Genomic DNA, 21,767 nt, shown 5'->3' on the forward strand with positions numbered 1-21,767 from the left:
CTGTTTTGTGGAATCCTATTTGTGCCATTCTTGTTTGAACAATTCAGATGAATTCCAGTGTAAATTGTTGGAGAGATGCAGATGTTTAGTTTTCAACAAAATGTGGGTTTTAATTCAAACCATATTTATGGTTTTATGCCTTTGTTAAAATTGTATGATGAGTCATATGTTATGAATATTCAAATATATCTTATTTAAATGTTGACTACAAGTCACACCTCTATATTTAAGCTTACCCTTTAGAATATGGATTTCATGTCTTAATTATCTTTGAGATTTTTCATCATAATGTGGATTATAAATCATACCTTCTGTATTAATAATGTGCCTTTTATTATAATTTGGTGCATAATTCGCACCTTGTATAAATTTTCAATTTGCACTTTTCTTGCATTCGTGAATTATGTTTAATTTTTATTGAGAGTCATGAGATCAGTGCAATTTATGATCTGTTTTAACATTAATTTACACTCAGACATTGTGCTGTGTTTTGAGCCATGTGACTAGTGCTAAACTGTGAAAAAACTATAATTTTAAATTAGCAGTCTTTGGCATATGAAATCTTGCAAGGGCTTTACTTATGTCCTTTCACTATTTTTGAACAAATATGCTGCTTAAAACTAGCCTGCTTTGGAATTTTAAAGTCCATTTCTTAAAATTTGGGATGTAAAACGTAAGGCCTCCAGTTTTCATGAATAACTTTGAATTTATAACTTGCATGTTCTGGACCTGATTAGATTTGGCACACTTAGTACAACAATAAATTCCATAACTGCTGCATACTTTATCTATGCTTTGGAAAATATGGCCTGGGAACAGCGGTACCTCCTGTAAATGTATGTTTGAAAATGTAAGATTAATTAATTGTGCTCCAAGTGTTAATCACATGCTGAGCTCTTTGAAAGTGCACCTATGAATTTTAATCTTTCAATCCTAAATGTGTCTTGCTGTGGTTGAACTAATATACCCATTTCAATCTTCGTTTGATATGTTTTATTTAAATTAATCCACTTTGTTCCCCTTGTTTGCTATAAAGACAGCTAAACATCCCTCCTTGTAAATATTTTTCGATTCCACTGGGGTCTATATGAGTAGAGTGGTCTTCTTGAGGAATTATGTGTTTGATTGTCCAGCTAACACTCTGGTATAATGTACTTTTTTTATTATTCATTTGTGGGATGTGAGCGTTGCTGGCTGTCCAGCATTTATTTGCCCATCCTACTTGCCCCTTGAGGAGGTGGTACTGAGCTGCCTTCTGGAACCGTTACAGTCTACCTGCTGTGGGTTGACCCACAATGCCATTATGGAGGGAAATCCAGGATTTTGACCCAATGGTAGTGAAGGAATGGTGATATATTTCCAAGTCAGAATGATGAATGGCATGGAGAGGAACTTGCTGGTGGTAGTGTTCCTATATATCTGCTATGTTTTTCCTTCTAGATGGAAGAGGTCATAGGTTTGGAAGCTGCTGTCTGAGGATCTTTGGCGAATTTGATATTGATGCATCAATGTCAGACTGGAAGGAACATGTAGTAATTCTTCTTTAAAGTATGCTATAGAAGCATTCCTGTGCTCCACCAAAGATAATTGTCCTGAGGCCCATTAACAGTTTGGTCTTATTTCACTGCAGCTTCCTGACTCAGGAAATCAGCCTATATCTTTCTGGAGCTAACTGGCTGGTCATATCTGGGGGCTCGGAAAAAGAGACATTCTTGGAGGCACTGGGCATCAGAAGTGTCAATAATGGTGTATCTCTCATTTGTTTGTCCAAAAGACTAAAAAGAAATGATCATTTCCTCTGTGTTGTTCTTCAAACTGGCAGCTTCACTGTTAAAGGTTGACTTTTAGTTAGGCTTCACTTTGCCTTTGTAGTGAGGGAAAGCGAATTCTGTTCCTGAGGTTCACATTTGAACGTAAGAACTAGAAGCAGGAGTAGACAATTCAGCCCTTCGAGGCTGCTCCACTATTGAATATGAGCATGTATAATGTTACTTCGGCTGCCTGCTCCGCTAACCTTCGACCTGTTACTAATTAAAATCAGTTGATCTCCTCCTTAAACTTACTCAATGTCCCAGCATCCACTGCACTCTGCAGTAATGAATTCCACAGATTCACAACCCTGTGAGAGAAATAATTTCTCCTCATCTCTTTTAAATCCGCTTCCCCTTATCCTAAAAATATGGCCGTTCATACTAGATTGCTCCACAAGAGGAAACATCCTCTCTATGTTTACTTTGTCAATCCCCTTTAACATCCTGTATGTCTCAATTAGGTCTCTTCTCATTCTACTAAACTTCAGAGTACACACAAACTCTCTTCATAAAACAAACTCCTCCAGAATCAATCTAGTGAATTCAACTGCATCCCTCCTCAAGTAAAGGGGCCAAAGCTGTACACAGTACTCCAAGTGCAGTCTCACTACTACCTTGTACAGTTCCAGCAACACTTGCCAAATTTCATACTGTATTCCTTTAGCAGTCAATGCCAAAATTCTACTTCCTTCTAACCTGCTCTCCTCCACCCTAGTTTTCTGCACTTTGTGCAAGAGGACACTGAGATCTTTCTGCACCAAAGCACTCTGAAGTTTCTCTCCATTTAGATATTAAGCTGCCTTTCAATTCTTCTGACCAAAATGGATAACCTCACAGTTATCCACTTAAAGCTCCATCCGTAAAGTTTTGGCCCTTCACCTAACCCATCCATATTAGTTTGTAAATTTCTTATTTCTTTATTGCAACTTACTCCCCTACCTATTTTAATGTAATCTTCAAATTTGGAAATTGTACCTTCTATCACTGCATCCAAGTTATTAAGATCGATTGTAGAGAGTTGGGACCTAGGGACTGACTCACATGGGGTCCCACTAGTTGCATCATGCCAACTAGAAAAATACCTATTAATCTTCACTCTCTGCTTTCTGATGGTTAACCAGTCCTCTGTAGAAGCATAACTGGTGGATCTGGGTTTAAACTAAATAGTGCAAAGGTGGTTCAGTTGCGTGGTAAATTGTGGAAAATGTTAAAAGGGGGAGAGGGCAGCACAAACATTATTAAAGAACAGGTAATCAGACAGAGAGTGTGAATGGTTCAGGAATCTAACTTCAGGCACAGCAGATAAGGGGACACCCATGAAAAGAGGGGCAGTCAACGCAGGACTGAAGATGTTGGACTGAAATGCACAGTATACAAAACAAGGTAAATGAGCAGGTAGCACAGATTGAGATTGTTATGGAGATCACAGAGACATGTTAAAGAGATCAGGACTGGGAAATAAATCATAGAATCCCTAGACTGAGGCCAATTGGCCCATTGAGTCTGCACCAACCCTCTGAAGAGCATCTCACCCAGACCCACACCCCACAAATTCCTGTAACCTTGCATTTTCCATGGCTTATCCATCTAGCCTGCACACTAAAGGACAATTTAGCATGGCCAGTCCAGCTAAACTACACACCTTTGGACTGTGGGAGGAAACTGAAGCACCCAGAGGGAAGCCACACAGACAGGGAGAGAATGTGCACGATCCACACAGACAGTCACCCGAGGCTGAAATTGAACCTGGGTCACTGGTGCTATGAGGCAGCAGTGCTAACCACTGAACCATCATTGTGATTAACTCCAGGATGCTAGTTTGGGACTTCAGTTTCTCATCCTTCAACATAATTTGAAATTTCATGCTGTGATCACTCTTCCCTAGAGGATCCTTTACCATGAGAACATTAATTAATCTCAGCTATTTACACAAGAGCAAATTCAGAATACCCTGCCCCCTGGTCAGTTCCGTGACATATCGTTCCAAGGAGTCTTTAACACATTCAATGACTACTCCTTTGAGACTACCCTTGTCAATTTGAGTGACCCAGTCTGTAATCATATTAAACCCACCAATGATTATTGCTGTACCATTCTTATAATCCCCCGAGTACCCCACTGTGGCACTACTGTTGGCGAACCTACAGATTGAATCTTGCAAGTTGTGCCTGTTTCGAGTTGAAGTTTTGGTCTTTGAAAAATCACTCAGAACAATATATCAGACTCTATTGGAACACAGCAAATGAGGACAATATTTGAAAAGCTCACATTAATTTTATGCCAGCACAATAGGGCATCAATGAGTTGAATTTCTAACAAATTTTGTGTTCCGTGAGATTTGTTTCAGTAATTTGCTTTTGGTTTCTGCAGCACCAAAGGAGAATGAAGAACGTGTATTCCGAGAACGAATGCGGCCCAGGAAGAGACAAGGAGCTGTACGGCGCAGGGTCCATCAGGTCAATGGGCACAAGTTTATGGCCACCTACCTTAGACAACCAACATATTGTTCACATTGCCGGGACTTTATCTGGTAAGATCAAGCGAGCTGTTAAAGGCAAAAAAACTCCAATGAGGAAAGACATCATTGTTTTGCAACTTTAGATGAAGGCAGTGCACCTTAGAATGATGAAAGAGTGTGGGGTTATATTTGAATGGAGAGAACCCAACTGAGAAATATAAGTACATTCCCGAAATGCTATCAGAGTATACTGATCCTTCATGCTTGTTCCATGTCTATCCTTCACACTTTTGTGAGCATTACATTTGGCAATGAAAGAAGAATAAAAGTTTGCTTCCTTAGCGATTTTAACTTTTTGAAAACAGCTTACTGAACGATGATGCATGCAAATGAGAGTATTTGGTGCAATAATTATGTAAAGAACAGGTCGGGGAAAACATGAGAACCTGTCATTTTATTTTTTAATGACATTTTGTATGTTGAAGGTAGTGTATTCGTTATTACACCTTAGAGGTTTCCAGTTTTACTCACAGAGGAGAGAAAGGTGCAGTGTTTAATCACACCATGGCTGTGTAAGGTGGAGGACTGCCTATAGCAGTATGCTGTCCTTTTAATCCTAATTTATTTCTATGGCAGTAGTCCAGCTAGTGCTAAAGTGGAGGAATGTTACTTCAAAGTGAAATACTCTAAGGCTGCAGCCACACATCAATTTATTAATAATTTATGATCCGTTAATGTTTTAAAAATATGATAATGTCATTCACACAAACGATTCAGCTGAAAATTCAACTGTGAAATTCCATGTGATGAGATTTCTGAACTTATACCCATGTGTCCAAGGATGCTGGATTGAGTTAAACCTGCCTGAACTTCATATGCCATTTTATATTCACATCTCATGGAGGATCTCCAAAATAAACCACATGTACAGATGCAGGTAATGTGCTGGGAGTGCTTGGAAATCAGATGCAACCTTTAAAAAGTCAAGCCTGACAGATTGTAGCAGCAGGTATGCAGGAAATGCCTTTGATCACAAAGCTGCTCGCTGTTACATGTCAACTGCCCATTTTTCAAGAACAGTTCCATCAGAGCATTTGGCAAGACAGCTGGAAGAGGGACAAAGGCAGTGGAATGATAAACAGAAGAGCTCAAAACGCCTTTGAAACTGACCTCCAAACCCATTCAGCAAGAGTGAATACAGGAGAAACAGACTGCTGGATCAGCATGGAAGGAAATGCTAAAAAACTGCTTCTTGTGTCATGCAGAAGAAGGCTGTATGCTCCCTATCTCAGTGCTAGTCTTCCAGGCCAGTGCCATAACCAGACAAGGACAACACCATGATCACTTCCTCTGTTTATTTTTTAACCTGAGTATTGTGAGCATGAGTACATTCTTCACTTACTATTGTAAAGAACTCCATGACGAATTTGTCACAATTATTGGATGGTATAGAGGGCATCCAGTTGGAACAGTGCATTATATGTAACCAACTCTCCTCATAGAACTTATATGAAGAATCTTGAAGCTCCTTCCTCAACTTCATACGTGATACGTTTTACACCAATTGCACAGTCGATACGGTCACCAACTGTTGCTCTTTACAGGATGCACCCTATCTTGCTAGAGTTCTCAAAGAAGCACGCAGCACATCAGAGCAAACATTACAGCCATTAAGGAGCTCACTTGCTGTGAGGTGCAGCTCGTGGACATGACAGGAATGATGGATTGAAAGCACCATTAGGGGAAGAGTTATACAGACTTGAAACTGCACACTAACTAACTGCACATTAACTGCACGCTAACACTATACTACCCAATAATTGTGACAGATTCATCATGGAGTTCTTACAATAAAAAGTCCTCATGCTCACAATACTCAGGTTAAAAAATAAACAGAGGAACAGTGGTCACAATGTTGTCCTTGTCTGGTTATGGCACTGGCCTGGAAGACTAGCACTGAGATAGGGAGCATACAGCCTTCTTCTGCAGGACACAAGAAGCAGTTTTTTAGCATTTCCTTCCATGCTGATCCAGCAGTTTGTTTCTCCTGTATTCACTCTTGCTGAATGGGTTTGGTGGTCAGTTTCAAAGGCGTTTGGAGCTCTTCTGTTTATCATTCCACTGCCTTTGTCCCTTTTCCAGTTATGGAGTTGTGCCTCCAATCCTGTCCTTTAAACAGCTTTTTGATTGAACTGCTGACCCCACTGAGTCATTTATTTTTATTCACATGTACGTAGTCTAGCAAGGTCATGTTTTGTTGTTAGTATGGATTTCATCCTGACTTGCAAACACTAACGGCATTGGATACTGAAATTTGGAGGTCTGTTTGGTGATTGATGCAAATGCATTGGTTTATACTGTCATGAACGGAGTTGGGAGCAGGAGTGGGCTATTTAGCCACTCTTGATTGCTTCCCTATTCATTAAGACGATGATTGATCTGAATACGGGCTCAACTTCACATTGGTGTCTATCCCTAAAAACCATTGACTCCCATTTTAGTCATTTCCGTTACGAGATTTTTGTAAATCAGTACACCAGCCTCCGTACCCTGAATCTTTCCATTTGAAAAGAATGCTGCTTTATTCTTCCTGTCAAAACGGAAAGACTTACATTTTCCCACAATATATTCCAATCTGTTATATCTTTTCCCATTCACTTAACCAAACTATTTCTTTGCAGAATTGTTTTGTCCTTTTCATAACTTATTTTCCTATCTATCATTGTGCCATCATCAACAAACTTAGTGACCAAATATTTGGGCCCTTTATCCAACTGAATTATATAAATTTTAAATAACTTACTCTAATGTCCATCATATTCTCCCAAACAGAAAGCAACCCATTCATACCTACTTCTAATCTGCTTCCTGTTAGCCAACCAATCCACTATCCATAACAGTGTAATGCCCTCTGTACTATATGCTCCTATTTTACATATTAACCTTTGACGTAGCTCTTTATCAAATGCTTTCTGGAAATCTAAGTACGATGCAGTCACTAGTCCCCTTTTACCTATTCTGTGTGTTACCTCTTCAAATAAACTCTGAAAAATTAATCAACCAAGATCACCCTTTCTTCAAAACCACACTGATTCCGTCTGCTTCTTTTTTCTAAGTACCTCCTTAATAATAGATTACAGCATTTTCCCGATGACAGATGTTGAACTAATTGGCCTGTCATGTTCGGTTTTCTGTCTCCCTCCTTCCTTGAATAAAAGAGTCACATTCACTATGTTACGATCTGCTGATGCCTTTCCAGAAAGTGTAGAAAGTGAAACTAAGCCATCTAGCACCTATTACAGCCAATGGCCTTGTCAGATATTTTTGTTCTAATAGTATTTTCATTACCCTTTTTAAGTTCTTTGCTTTTTCTCATGCTGTAATTTTCAATTAACTCTGGGATGATTTTTGAATCCTCCAAAGCTGCATTTCCTTGCCAGTAGTGTTGGAGGACTTACTACAATCCACTTGAGCTGGCAAATGGGACCTTGATTACCAATCTGGCTGTTCATTCTTGAGGTGGTTGGTAGGAATTGGGAAAAATCCCACATCAGTCCATCCATGTCTGGAGAAGGTATCTGCAAGGACAGGTTACTGGCCATTGCAGAGGAAAGGTATGCGAAGCAGTCAGAGTGTTGTTGATGTTAATGGAACATGTGAATTAGGAGCCTATATTTCCAATCAGTAAGATCATGGCTGATCTGTTTGTTTCAAATGCCACATTCCCATCTGTCCCCACTAACCTTTAATTCCCTTGCCTACCAAGAATCTATTTACCTCCACCTTAATAGTATCCACCTCTATAATACGACCTAGACACCTCCACTGCCTTCTGAGATTCAAAAGTCTCACAGCCCTCTGAAAGAAAATATTTCTCCTCCTCACTGTCCTCAAAGGGCAACCCCTAACTTTTGAACCCCTAGTTCAGGACTGACCCACAAGAGGAAATATCCTTTTCATTGTTGACCTTGTCAAGGCCATTCAGGGTCTTATATATTTACATTAAGTTGCTCTTAACTCTTCTGAATTCAAATGGAAACAAGCCCAATCTGCTCAATGTTTCTTCATAAAACAATGTGCTAATTTCAGGTCTCAATCTAGTAGACATTCTCTGAGCTGCCTCATTGATATCCTTCTTTTAATAAGAAAACCAAAACTGGACACCATATTCAATTTGTGATTCAGCATTCCCCTGTATAGTCGAAGCCAAAGATCCTTACTTTTATGTTCACGTCCTCTCACAGTAAAGAGTAGTGTTCTATTAGCCTTCTTAATAACATGCTGTGCCTGCATAATAATTCTTGTGACATATGCACCAGAACATCTACATCCCCCGCACATTGGAATTCTGCAGTCATTCTCCATTTAAATAATACGGGTTTTACTCTTTCTGCCAGAGTGAATAACTGAATATTTTTCTGTCTTATAATCTATTTCCCAGATTCTTGCCCATTCACTCAATTTATCTTCGCTGGTTTGTATTCTCTTTATATCTTATTCACACCATACCTTCCAACTGATCTTTGTGTCACCAGCAAATGGAAGGTCTATTTTCTACAACCCGGCTCATAACTTTGACCTTCCTGAAGTGGATCGCCAGTCCAGCTTCTTGCAGATCCATGAGAGCTACAAAAATATTGACGACTTATTTAGTCTAAAAAAAACATGTCTTCCTTGCTGTTGTCTCTCCTAATGTGGCTCGGAATTGTATCTCCAATAAACAATGAAGACAATTAACGTTTCGGAAGAAAACCAACAAAGCAAATTATTCATATGTTCTAATCTTTCTCATTTGTTCTCATGATGTGCAAAGAACTGACAAGTTTGCATTTATTCCCATCCTTCATTGCTTCAAAAGGCTGGCAGTGATTCTTTAACCAGTGCAGTAGCAATTAAATTGGACATTGGAGTATTAAATTACGTGACTGTTAACTAGAAACCTGTGGTTGCCTTTAAGTATACAAATTTAACCTGGTGGAAGAATTCATGCAAGTTCAAATCTAAAGTGTCAGTAGCTTAAATAAATTGTAAACATAATTGATTGTCTTTATGAATATAGGAAGTATGGTTGGTAAATTTGCAGATGACACCAAAATGAGTGGTGCAGTGGACAGCGAAGAAGGTTACCTCAGAGTGCAAAGGGACTTTGATCAGTTTGGCCAATGGACCGAGGAGTGGCAGGTGGAGTTTAATTTAGATAAATATGAGGTGCTGCGTTTTGGTAAGGCAAAACAGGGCAGGACTTATACACTTAATGGTATGGTCCTGGGGAGTGTTGCTGAACAAAGAGACCAGTGAAGAAGGCATTTGGTACAATTGCCTTTATTGGTCAATGCATTGAGTAAAGGAGTTGGGAGATCCTATTGCAGCTGTACAGGACATTGGGGAGGCCACTTTTAGAATACAACATTCTGGTCTCCCTGCTACAGGAAAGCTGTGAAACTTGAACAGGTTCAGAAAAGATTTACAAGGATGTTGCCACAGTCGGAGGATTTGAGCTATAGGGAGAGGCTGAATAGGCTGGGGCTGTTTTTCCTGGAGCATCGGAAGCTGAGGGTGACCTTATAAAGGTTTATAAAATCAAGAGGGACATGGATAGAGTGAATAGCCAAGTTTTTTTTACCAGGGTATTTGAGTCCAAAACTAGAGGGCATTTATTTAAGGTCAAGCAGAAAGATTTAAAAGGGACCTAAGGAACACTTACAGAGTGGAGTGTGTATGGAATGAGCTGCCAGAGGAAGTGGTGGAGGCTGGTACATTACAGCATTTAAAAAGCATCTGGATGGGTATATGAAAAGGAAAGACTTAAATGGGCCAAGTGCTGGCAAATGGGACTAGATTAGCTTCGGATATCTGGTTGGCATGAACAATTTGGACCGAAGGGTGTGTGTCCATAATGTACAGCTCTATAACTTAATGAATTGTTTAATTCTTTAATTAATCACTTAATCATTAATTTCCTCATTTTGTAGCTCTATTTAATACGATAATTGCAGATTTTTATTTTAATAATGATATTGCAATGTAACACTGAGCAGCTGTGAATAGCAAATCAAATTCTCCTCTGATACATGCAACTGGGACATATTTCACGTTTTTGAAGAAAAAGAGCTGGAGTGTTATAACACCTTCTCAACATTTAATTAGGATTTTGTTTCAAATGACTATTACATAAGGGCATCCCACAGTTTTAAGGTCAAGCAGACTGGCTGATCCCTGCTTCAATTGTTGGTTTGTGTGAAATCACTTGATCTCATGAATACCATAATTGCATACCACCAAAGGAGACAAATTCCATTTATGTTACATATTCAATATAAAAATGCCTCAAGCTACTTCACATGCATTTAAACCAAGAAACCCAAGAGATTGAGAACAGAGACCATAATGCTTGTTGAGGATGCAGGTTCTGAGGCAGGGTATTTTAGGAACAAGAGAAGAGTTGGATTTGGGAAGCAAGTTCCAGATTAGGACCCCCGGTTGCTGAAGACTCTGTTGCTAACATTGGGGGTAAAGGGGCATGAAGGTGAATGAACGCCTGCAGAAAAAAAGTGTCAAAGTATACACATGCCGCAGATGTGAAAATGATTGAAATGATTTTGCGGAATGGTGAACCATTCCCAATGGGAGCAAAGGTTAAAGTATCCATTATCGATTGTTGCTGTACCTTGGGCTTCTCAGTTGAGAGCAGATGACGTGCCTGACAATTGAATTCAGAGTTCAGGTCAGACTTCAGTCAGAAGATACAATGCCTTTTGCATTTCAAACAGCATTTACTTGGAGGAAGGATATTCGTGGTCTAGAATTGCAGGTGATACACAAAGTACATAAAGCTCAAAGGTTTCAGAAGGTCTCCCATACAATATAGTAATTGGCAGATTCCATGCAATCATGGCAATACTTTTTAAAAATGTCATGTCATGGGCATTTTTTTGAACAAGTGAATCAATAAGTTAATAACACATAAAAATAATTTTCTGATCATCGACAAAGGCTGTTTTCATTTCAAGGACAATGTCTACTCAGGGTCATGTATAAATGCCATGGATTTTCATGTGCGTTACGCAGGCCAAATCTAGGCCTGCAGATCATTGGTCCCATGGGGTAGGCCATCCCATGAGCTAGTGAGATTGGAGTGGAATATTTGCTTGCCTTTCTTTCTTTCTCTGCCATCAGTCTGCCTCATAGAGTCATAGAGGTGTACAGCACGGAAACACATCCTTCATTCCAACCCGTCCATGCCAACCAGATATCCCAACCCATCTAGTCCCACCTGCCAGTACCTGGCCCATAACACTCCAAGCTCTTCCTTTTCATGTACTCAATTGCTTTTTAAATGTTGCAATTGTACTAGACTCCATCATATCTTCTCACAGCTCATTTCGTACACAAACCGCCCTCTGCATGAAACAGTTGCTCCATAGCTCTCTTTTACATCTTCCTCCTCTCACCCTAAACCTATGCCCTCTAGTTCTGGACTCCCCCACCCCAAGGAAAAGACTTTGTCTATTTATCCTATCCATGCCCCTCATGATTTTCTAAACCTCTATAAAGTCACCCCTCAGCCTCCGACGCTCCAGGGAAAACAGCCCTAGCCTATTCAACCTTTTCCTCTAGCTCAAATCCTTCAACCCTAGCAACATCCTTGTAAATCTTTTCTGAACCCTTTCAGGTTTCACAACATCATTCCGATAGGAATGGACACCAGAATTGCACACAATATTCCAACAGTGGCCTAACCAATTACCTGTACAGCCGCAACATAACATCCTGTACTCCCGATACTCTGACTAATAAAGCAAAGCATACCAAACGCCTTCTTCACTATCCTATATACTTGCGGCGCTGCTTTCAAGGAGCTACGAACCTGTACTCCAAGGTCTCCCCAGGACCTTACCATTCAATGTGTAAATCCCACTAAGATTTGCTTTCCCAAAATGCAGCACCTCGCATTAATCTAAATTAAACAGCATCTGCCACTCTTCAGCCCATTGGCCCATCCGATCTGGATCCCGTTGTAATCTCAGGTAACTTGCTTTGCTGTCCACTACACCTCCAATTTTGGTGTCATCTGCAAACTTACTAACTATACCTCTTGTGCTCACATCCAAATCATTAATATAAATGATGAAAAGTAGTGGACCCAGCACCAATCCTTGTGGCACGCCACTGGTCACAGGCTTCCAGACTGAAATGCAACCCTTCACCACCACCCTCTGTCTTCTCCCTTCAAGCCAATTCTGCATCCATCATTAAAATGTTTCATCTCAAATAATGAGGCATCTTGATAGAAAAGTCATTCTAAACTATTCATTAGAGTCCGTGCCTTGTCTATAATGTTAATGCTGCTGCATTTCAAGAAGTATTTCAATGTCTTGAAGTGTTTTCTTTGTCCACCCCTTCATCACTGGCTATTGGAATGTTGAAAAACAGAACCTGACTGGGGAAATGCTTTTCAGCACCTGAGCAGTTTGAAGTCTGTCATACTTAGCTTTGCTTGAGTTTTGCCAGAATGCTTGTGGAATTGGCTTCCAGAAAGGCACTAGCTTTTGTTTGATGAAGAAGAAAGTCAGCTACTGAACAATTGACACTGAAACTAAAACTCTGAAGTCTGAGTCAACCATTTGATAAGATAGATCACAGCAGATATTAGTCATTTCATTCTGCACAAAAGAACTTTTCAGCAAGTAGAGTTTGGGAAAAATTCAGAAGGGAAGCCTTGGCATGATTTTGGCTGGGATAAGACATTAGTTGTTGAATCTACATGTATAACAGTGATGATTATACAAATGGGTTTCTTACATTCTGTGTCAACTCCGAAAGGGCTGGACATAAACTGGAAAATCCAGAACTAAGGGGCAAAGTTTCAGGTTAAAGTGTTTGTCACTTAGAACAGAAATGAATAGGAAATTATTCATTCATAAAGTTGTGAATCCTTGGAATTCCTTATGTGATTTGGTTGTGGATGTGCTACCATGGAATAAGGTTAAAAATCACACAACACCAGGTTATGGTCCAACAGGTTTAATTGGAAGCACTAGCTTTCGGAGCGCCACTCTTTCATCAGGTGGTTATCCTCAGGTGAAGGAGCACTGCACCGAAAGCTAGTGCTTCCAATTAAACCTGTTGGACCATAACCTGGTGTTGTGTGATTTTTAACTTTATACACCCCAGTCCAACACCAGCATCTCCAAATCATGACTACCATGGAATAGATTATAGGGATAACGATCTGAGGAAGGAATTGAGGCCTGATCGGATTAATGGGAATGCAGGCTCAAGAGTTGTATGGTCAACTCTGTTCTTATTTCTTCTGTCCTTTGGTCTGTTAGTCTTAATTAAAATGGAACTGCCAGCCCCTGTGAACCTCCTTGTCAGCATAGATCCTTGTTACAAAGCTGTATAATCAAATTAATTGGTACATAGATTCCAGGAGCCACAAACAACAAGTATCACTCATTTTCCATGTGACTGAACCCTGAGACCAAGGATAGTCGAATTGTTTTGACATTGAAATCTGCATTACTCTCAGTGCAATCTTAATGTACCAGTGTGTTCCTCCAGGAAGGACCATACAATAACATTGTACAAACGGTTCTAAAAATTATGCAAATGTAAGCTCTTAAAAGCATAGAAGTTACTTAAAATACATACTACAGTAAAAGGCAACTTAGTTTTGATTTTGTGTTGTCATTTTTAATATCTTTGAATTAAAATCACAGACCAACATGATAGCTCTGACTAGCAGCACAATATTCTCAAGATAATGAGAAATTGACCCTAAATCTGAAATGTTGACAAATATTAATGTATCTTAGAGCATATTATTTGTGTCACATTGCAATTGTGTTTTTGATTGTATTTTTGAAAATCAGTATGTGAGTGACAATAACCAATAGTCTCACCATTCCTTATTTCTTCTGTGCTTTGTTATAGGGGAGTAATAGGTAAACAAGGATACCAATGTCAGGGTAAGAAATGAGTTTCAAATATCTCTGTTAAGGTTTATTGTTGTAACATGTTTGATGTCCTCTGCTTTTTTGCTGTTCTCTTTCTGTGGATTGTCCAATGAGTTTACAACAGATGTGCAATAAAACAGTAGATAAACATAGATCTCTGGTTGGCCACACTTGAACTTGTAAAATTCATCCCTGAGTCATTTTAGTGAGGAATCGTGTAGCAACTGTACTTTATTAATGCATGAAACATGCTGCACAGTCTTGAAAGCCTCAGCGGATTTGTTTATTTTCACCAAAAGAACATGAGTGAATGGATTGTTGCGAATGTCTCTGATGCATTTTGTGCTTTGAGCCCATATGCCTGAAGGAGCTTTTCACAGAGCCAACAGAATGACTTGGAGACATCATTCGTATGTTTTTAGCATGTGTGTTCCTGCTTATCTGAATAGTACAATTTTCCAACTCTTCTGTGGGATCTTGTGGGATGCTGCTAATGCAAAGTCAGAAGTTGACAGCACCAGGTTATAGTCCAACAGGTTTATTTGAAATCACAAGCTTTCGGAACACTGCTCTTCAGTCAGGTGAAGTGGAGGGCAGTGCACAGTCACAATATATCGGCAGGGAGAAATTGCAAGATAATTCCAGGTGATTAAGAGTGTCAACAGATAAGTACAAATAGTGTGAGTGGAGGGATGACCTATGATCCGATTCATTCAGGCAAAAAAATACTGATACCTACTTATGCTATTCCAGCCATTTAGTTTGTCTCTAATTCAATCTTATTTTTGATTATTTGTAATAATCTCTCTGCCTTAACGAATCAGATCATAGGTCATCCCTTCACTGGTTATTCGGCTGTTGACACAGCACTCACACCATTTGACACTTTTAATCACCTAAAAAGACTCGTTATCCAGCCTATCGACACGCTTATCACACTGTTTGTACTATCGTTTGACACTCTTAATCATCTGAAATTATCTTGCCATTATCTCTCTGCCTATATATTCTGTGCCTGTGTACTTCCCTCCACTTCCTCTGATGAAGGAGCAGCGCTCCGAAAGCTTGTGATTTCAAATCAACCTGTTGGACCATAACCTTGTGTCATGTGAATTCTGACTTTGTCCACCCCAGCCCAACACTGGCATCTCCACTTCACGGCTGATGCCAATTGTCTAATAATTAAGAGTATATTTTATCACAAGTAAATTATTTCTCAATTTGCTTTCAACAGAAAGTGAATGTAAAGATTCTATAATTGCAGCCCTTCAAGAGGCATTGATAAGATCTGCTGTCATGAAGGAAATTCTTAACTGTTTTGTGCAGTTTCTGAAGGCTTAACATTTTGGGTCCACTGGCAAAAGCATTAACCTCCTGAAGTGGTGTATTGGCAGAGTAGGTCATGAACCCCGTGTCATCCTTCCTGCTGCTGGATGCTTTTCCCTGAGGGGAAATCTAGTTGTATCATTGTAAATCCTGTAGGCATCAGTTGTTTGATGTTGAGATGAGTTTGATATTGAAATATTTGTGGAAATTTCCAAAATGCAACCTGCTACTCAACACTGTTAGTAAGAATCAGCTCAATTGGAAAATGTGATTGTGCCACGCTACATCATCATCACAAAATATAGTTAAAACACTTTTAAAAATAGATCATTTTGATAACTCAGAACAAATTAACCACTTGACATTATTAAGATTAATGCATTACTGGGCAGAAAGGATCAGTCATTGAATGAATCTATGTACAAAAGTCTATCAGTCATCCAATTTTTCAATAACAGGCTTGTTTATATGCGTTTTAAATCATTTAAAAATTTGGTTGGTAGAAATCAGTTTATTCAGCTCTTCAGTGCTTACATACAATTGTCCAATTAATATATGAGAATACTTCTTAAGAGAAAAGAGTTTGTGTTATTGTTGACAAAGAATTGAGAAATCCAGAGAGACTAGTTAGCAAAGATTGCTTTGGCAGACACATTTCACATTTTTTGCTTTTGGCTTTGTACATACAACAGATGGTGGAAATTGACCCTAAATCTGAGATGTTGACCAATGTTTGTAAAACATTTATTCTGTAGCATTATAAATGAACTGATGTAGCAGCAGATCTCTGTCTTTACACTTTGGCTACCATTGTGTCATTGCACCAATGGGAACATTGGATGTAATTACAGCCTGTGCAGAATGTTGTACACAATCGTTCAGTTTCAATGAGCGCACAAACAAACACATAGATTGTTTGACTCTCATCTTGCTCAGTGTGTGTAACGTTTGATGGATTTTTAAACATTTTGGGAATATTGAACAAAAGTGTATTTTTATATATGTACAGTACTACACTTCTATTTAACAAATTTTAATAATGAAGGAATACTGTCAAGAAAATAACATGAGGTTGAAAAAATGTACATGGTGAATCAGGTATGAATAATCATCGCTAAGCTAAGTATAATAGTGTTAGAATATCAAAAATGCAACTTGGGCTGCATTAACCCATTCATAAGATTAGCTCCTTCAAGTGATTTAGAAAATGCCAATTTTCAGAGTGCAAACCTTCTGCTTGTGAATGGATCAAATTCCATTAGACATACCATATGTACTCATATAAAATTTGACTCTACTATATCACATTATAAACCTCTTACAAAGGAAACTGCATGTTACTATTAACCCATTTAAATGAAATTGCATTCATTCATTCATACTGGTAACTCTACTCACCGCTCTTTGTTTACTACATTGCATCTCCATTCATTCATTCATTCATTCATTCATTCATTCATAACTCTCCTTTGCCCATTTAGTTTCCTACAGCACGTTTTGATTCATTTACTCATTCATTCAGACCGGTACTAAGAGTATTGGTACTTATCATGCTTTGTTCAACATACATCCAAAAGTTAATATCGTTAAACATTAATCATTTTAATTGTGCCATTGTATCTGAATAAAAGTGAGATATATTAGCTGCAAATACCTTTAACTCTTTGACAAATTTGTTAATGTTGCTAATGTTCATTGCATATGAGAGTAAATGGGAGGGAAGTAGAAGAATTTGGCGGGAAAGTTCAAGATGCTTACATATCCAGAATTTAATAAACGTTTAGTTTTAAGTGTGCCATTATACCAAGCCATGAGGATGTTGAACAGTGTGATTTTGCAGGATTTCAATGATTCTTTGATATGTTAAATTTTCATACTGGTATGCATAAATAAACTTTCCTACCAGTAACTCATTCTTGTTTCTCTTGCTTTTATCTGGTAATTATCTTTACCCTAATTCACTGTGTCTGTCTTCTTTACCCGGGATTATTTGAACGATCAAATCAACTTCTGCTAATAATATGGTATTTCAAATATGCAGCATGCATTTCATCCCCTCAAAACTAGTGCCTGTGTATTAGTTGCCCCTATAAATTGAACCTTTAAAAATAGACTAAAAAATTTGACTTTTCCATGAGTATATATGGTATCTCTGGATATGTCTAGATGCAGTTTTGCCGACAGAATAATAATAATGCTGATTAATTTTAGATGTTAAAAGAAAAAAGACAGAAGAGAGATCAGGTATATCAGAACCTTTACTGACAATTTCAGTTGGTGGATTTAAGCTTGTTTTTGGTTTTATCTTGTTGCACTTCCACTTTCTCACCTTGATTAGTATTCTATGAAGTTTAAATCTGACACTGAATTAAAATATTTCATTTATTTGAACTTGCAGTCTGTACCTGTGTAGTGCATAAGCGATGTCACGAACTTATCATAACCAAGTGTGCTGGTTTGAAGAAGCAAGAAGCACAGGATGAGGTATATATTTTGAATTCTCCAATTACGTAGAAATGTAGAGTGTAGGAGCCGGAGTAGACCACTCGTGCGGTTGAGCCTGCTCCGCTATTCAATATGATCATCTGACTCAGTATCCTGTTCCTCCTTTCTAAAAATTGAGGTTTTCAGTCCTAAGAACAATATCCAAATCTTTTTTGAAATTCTTCAGTTACCTGTGGCAGAGAATGTACCACTCTCTGAGTGGAGAAATTCTTCCCCTTATCTCTCTCCTAAAAAGCTTACTACCCCTTGACCTTGGACTTTGAACCCAGGTTCTGGACTCCCCAGTCACTGAGAACTACCTTTCCTGCATCTACCTGACCCATCCTAGTTAGACTTTTATATGTTTCGGTGAGATCACCCCTCCCCCCATTCTTCGAAACTCTAGACAATATCATCCTAACTAATTCAGTTTCCCCTGAATCTACCATCTCAGGAATTAATCTTCTTTGTGTTCCCCCAATAGTCAGAGCATCCTTCCTCAGATAAGGAGATTAAACTGCACACAATATTCCCACGTGTCATCTTACCTCACACAGTTTCAGCGAGATATCCCTGCTCCTGTACTTGAATCCTCTCACTATGAAAGTCAACATACCATTTGCTTTCTTCACCACCTGTTGCACCTGCAGAATTACTTCTAGTGTTTGGTGAATGAAGATACCCAGATCTCATTGCACTTCCTCATTTCCCAAGCTATCATGATTCTGATAATAATATTCCTGCCTGTTTTTGCGACCAATGTGGATAGCCTCACATTTATCTATGTTATGCTGCAATCTCCATGCATTTGATCGCTAACATAATTTGGCCAAATCACACTGAACATTGCCTCCTAGTGAGCTCTCATCCTTCTCAACCTCTCTGTGGCCTTTGGCACAATTGAACATGCAATCCTTCTCCAGCACCTTGAAACCATCTTCCAGTTGGGTGAATCGGCCTTGTAGTTTTGCTACCTTTATACCATACTCTGAAAAAGATCTGTAGTGGATTCTATTTCTCTTCCAGCGCCGTTGCCTCTGCTGTCTCCCAAGAATCTCTTTTAGACTTGTTCTCTCTTTCCCATCTACATGCTACACCATCGGTGACATCATCTGACAGCAGGTTGATTTCCTCATGCATGGTGAGACACGCACTCTCTCACAGCACCAACTCTCCCCTCACTGCACTGAACTCATCCAGCTGCTTTTCTGATATCCAGTACAGGATTAGTATAAGTTTTCAACAACTAAATATTTGGGGAGATTGAAACAACTGTCCTTGCTCCCTGCCAAAAGCACTATTCCCAAAGCCACTGACTCCAGCCCTCTTTCTGAAAACTGGACTGAGGCAGAATCAGATTGTCTACAACCTTGGTGTCATATTCAACCACGAGTTGACATTATAACCACATATCGACACCATTGTGATGCCTATTTCCACCTTTTCAATGTTGCTTAATTTCACCTCTCTCCCAGCTCACCTGCTGCTGAGACTCTCATCCATGCCTTTGTTTCCTCTGCCATTAACTGATAAAATACCCGTCTGGTTGGGCTGACTATTTTCTATTCTTTGTAAATTCAATGTAAAGCAAAACTTAGTAGGTGTTCTAACTCACGCCTATTAATCTGTCATTCCTATGTCCCTGCCTTGCATTGGCTTCTGGCTAAGCACTCCTTCAATCTTTAAATTCTCCTCCATCTTTTCAAATTGTTCCATGGCATACGCTCTCCTATTTCTCTAATCTCCTCTCACTACGTAATATTTCTAGATATATCTGCTCCTCTAATTCAGGTGCCTTGACCATCCCCAATTCTGATCAGACTACATTTTTTTGGCCATACCTTCAGTTGCTTGTGAGCTAAGTACAGAAATTTCCTCCAAAAACCTCTCTGTTATCCTTCCTGTCTTTGTTTCCATGTGGTGCACCTTAAAAATTACCTCTTTGATTGAGCTTTTGGTCATTAATCCTTATATATATCATTATGTGGCTCAGTGTTGTATTTTGTTTACTAATGCTCCTTGAAAACACTTGGGGATGTTTTATCACATTAAATACACCATATAAATAAATATTGTTGTTGTAACTAGGTCAGTTGGACACCAGCCACATTTTTGAGAGGTTGGGAACAAGAGGAATAGAGTTTTGTTACATTGTCAACAGCATGATGACATTATTGGCTGAGCAGCCATGTTGGTCTCACTAATTTGTTTTGCCCTTGTGATATAATAAATGATAGAACAAAAATAGCTGAGCAATAAACCTATTGATGCTGCATGAAATTCCAGCAAAGTTAACTAAAGATACATCAGAGTGTATCCTTACTTCAGGTGCTCTTGTCCTACATGTCATTAATTTCTGTGAAGCACAATTCTGTTAAAGCCCAGTGCTTCCCATGTCTGTTTTGTTTTGTACAAGTGTCTGAAACCAATTCAGAAACATTGGCTCATATGCGTCTTTTTCTGTGCAGGTGGGCTCCCAGCGCTTCAGTGTTAACATGCCTCATAAGTTTAGCATTCATAATTTCAAAGTGCCCACATTCTGTGATCACTGTGGCTCTTTGCTCTGGGGTCTGATGAAACAGGGGTTACAATGCAAAGGTAAGAAGTCCATTCTCCTTCTCCTGTTAGTAAGTTACTTTGTACTGCAAAGGTGTAGAAAATGTTGAAGATTATTCATTTTGATTATGTAATGATATTTTAATGTTATAACATTTTAACCAATGATATCGGCTGATGGAAGAAGAGGTCAATGAACCTGTAGAAAGGAGGGTTTCATTTATATAGAGCCTTTCACAGACCAAACACACAATGTTCTTTTCACTTCTGAAGTGTAGCCACAGTGGTACGGTAGAAGTGTGCAAACCAAATTCCCACAGCAGGTTCCATTGAGCAGCGGTATGAAAATGGCCAGGTATAGTGTTTTTGTGATATTGGCCAGGCTACCGGGGAGAACTCCCTTCAATTTCTTTGCAGTAGTGCCATGGGATCTTTTATGATTACCCGAGAGTTGGGACTTCGGTTTATCAAAAAGGCAGATCTGTACTTTCATTATGTCTTACTTTCAGCGCTTCATGATGAATAGTATTTCTCGTGTCCTCTGGGGATGTCAAATGGGATTTGAAAGCATAAAAAAACTTCAAGCCCATCAGTGCAAGAACTCACTATCCTTCCCCAGAACTGGCCACTAATTCATAATCCTGATGGAAAACAAAGATAGACCTCAAGTTATTTTCATCCCTTTTTCAACAGTCTCTTTAAATCATCTTTTCCACTCACCTCTAACACCTCCAATAAGACGTCTTTACCAGGAAGGTTAAGATCACCATTTCAGCTGTCTCTGCTCGGCCTAACTTCTTGGACTTTCTTTGCCTGGATTCTTGAATCTGCAATATCTTCAATTCCTCTCCTAATTGCTGCCATGGCTTTTCAAATTTTAGCTTGCCCAATAAGCTCATTTTTTTTTGATCCCATTCTCAGAAATTTCTTATTCCCTCAACTTCCCTTCCTGAGTGCTATTTTAGTTGATATTGTGAACACTTTGGGTGCAGTTATAGAGTCATAGAGATGTACAGCATGGAAACAGACCCCTTGGTCCAACTCATCCACACCAACCAGATATCCCAACCTAATCTAGTCCCATATGCCAACACTTGGTCCACATCCCTCTCAATCCTTCCTATTCATGTACCCATCCAGATGCCTGTAAATGCTGTAATTGTACCAGCCTCC

General features: G+C 39.1%; 1 protein-coding gene across 2 annotated transcripts in view; it reads left to right on the forward strand.

The window, feature by feature from the left end:
• The window catches only part of prkcea (protein kinase C, epsilon a), a 589,489-nt gene that overhangs the window by 341,810 nt on the left and 225,912 nt on the right, over window positions 1–21,767 (forward strand). For both annotated transcript variants that reach the window (XM_072580649.1, XM_072580650.1), the window contains 4 exons: window positions 4,182–4,341; window positions 14,206–14,240; window positions 17,953–18,038; window positions 20,507–20,636. In XM_072580649.1, coding sequence (XP_072436750.1) covers window positions 4,182–4,341; window positions 14,206–14,240; window positions 17,953–18,038; window positions 20,507–20,636 — 411 coding nt within the window. The remainder of the gene's footprint in view (window positions 1–4,181; window positions 4,342–14,205; window positions 14,241–17,952; window positions 18,039–20,506; window positions 20,637–21,767) is intronic.

The sequence above is a fragment of the Chiloscyllium punctatum genome, chromosome 11, assembly GCF_047496795.1.
Source record: "Chiloscyllium punctatum isolate Juve2018m chromosome 11, sChiPun1.3, whole genome shotgun sequence".
Classification (NCBI taxonomy): Eukaryota; Metazoa; Chordata; class Chondrichthyes; order Orectolobiformes; family Hemiscylliidae; genus Chiloscyllium; species Chiloscyllium punctatum.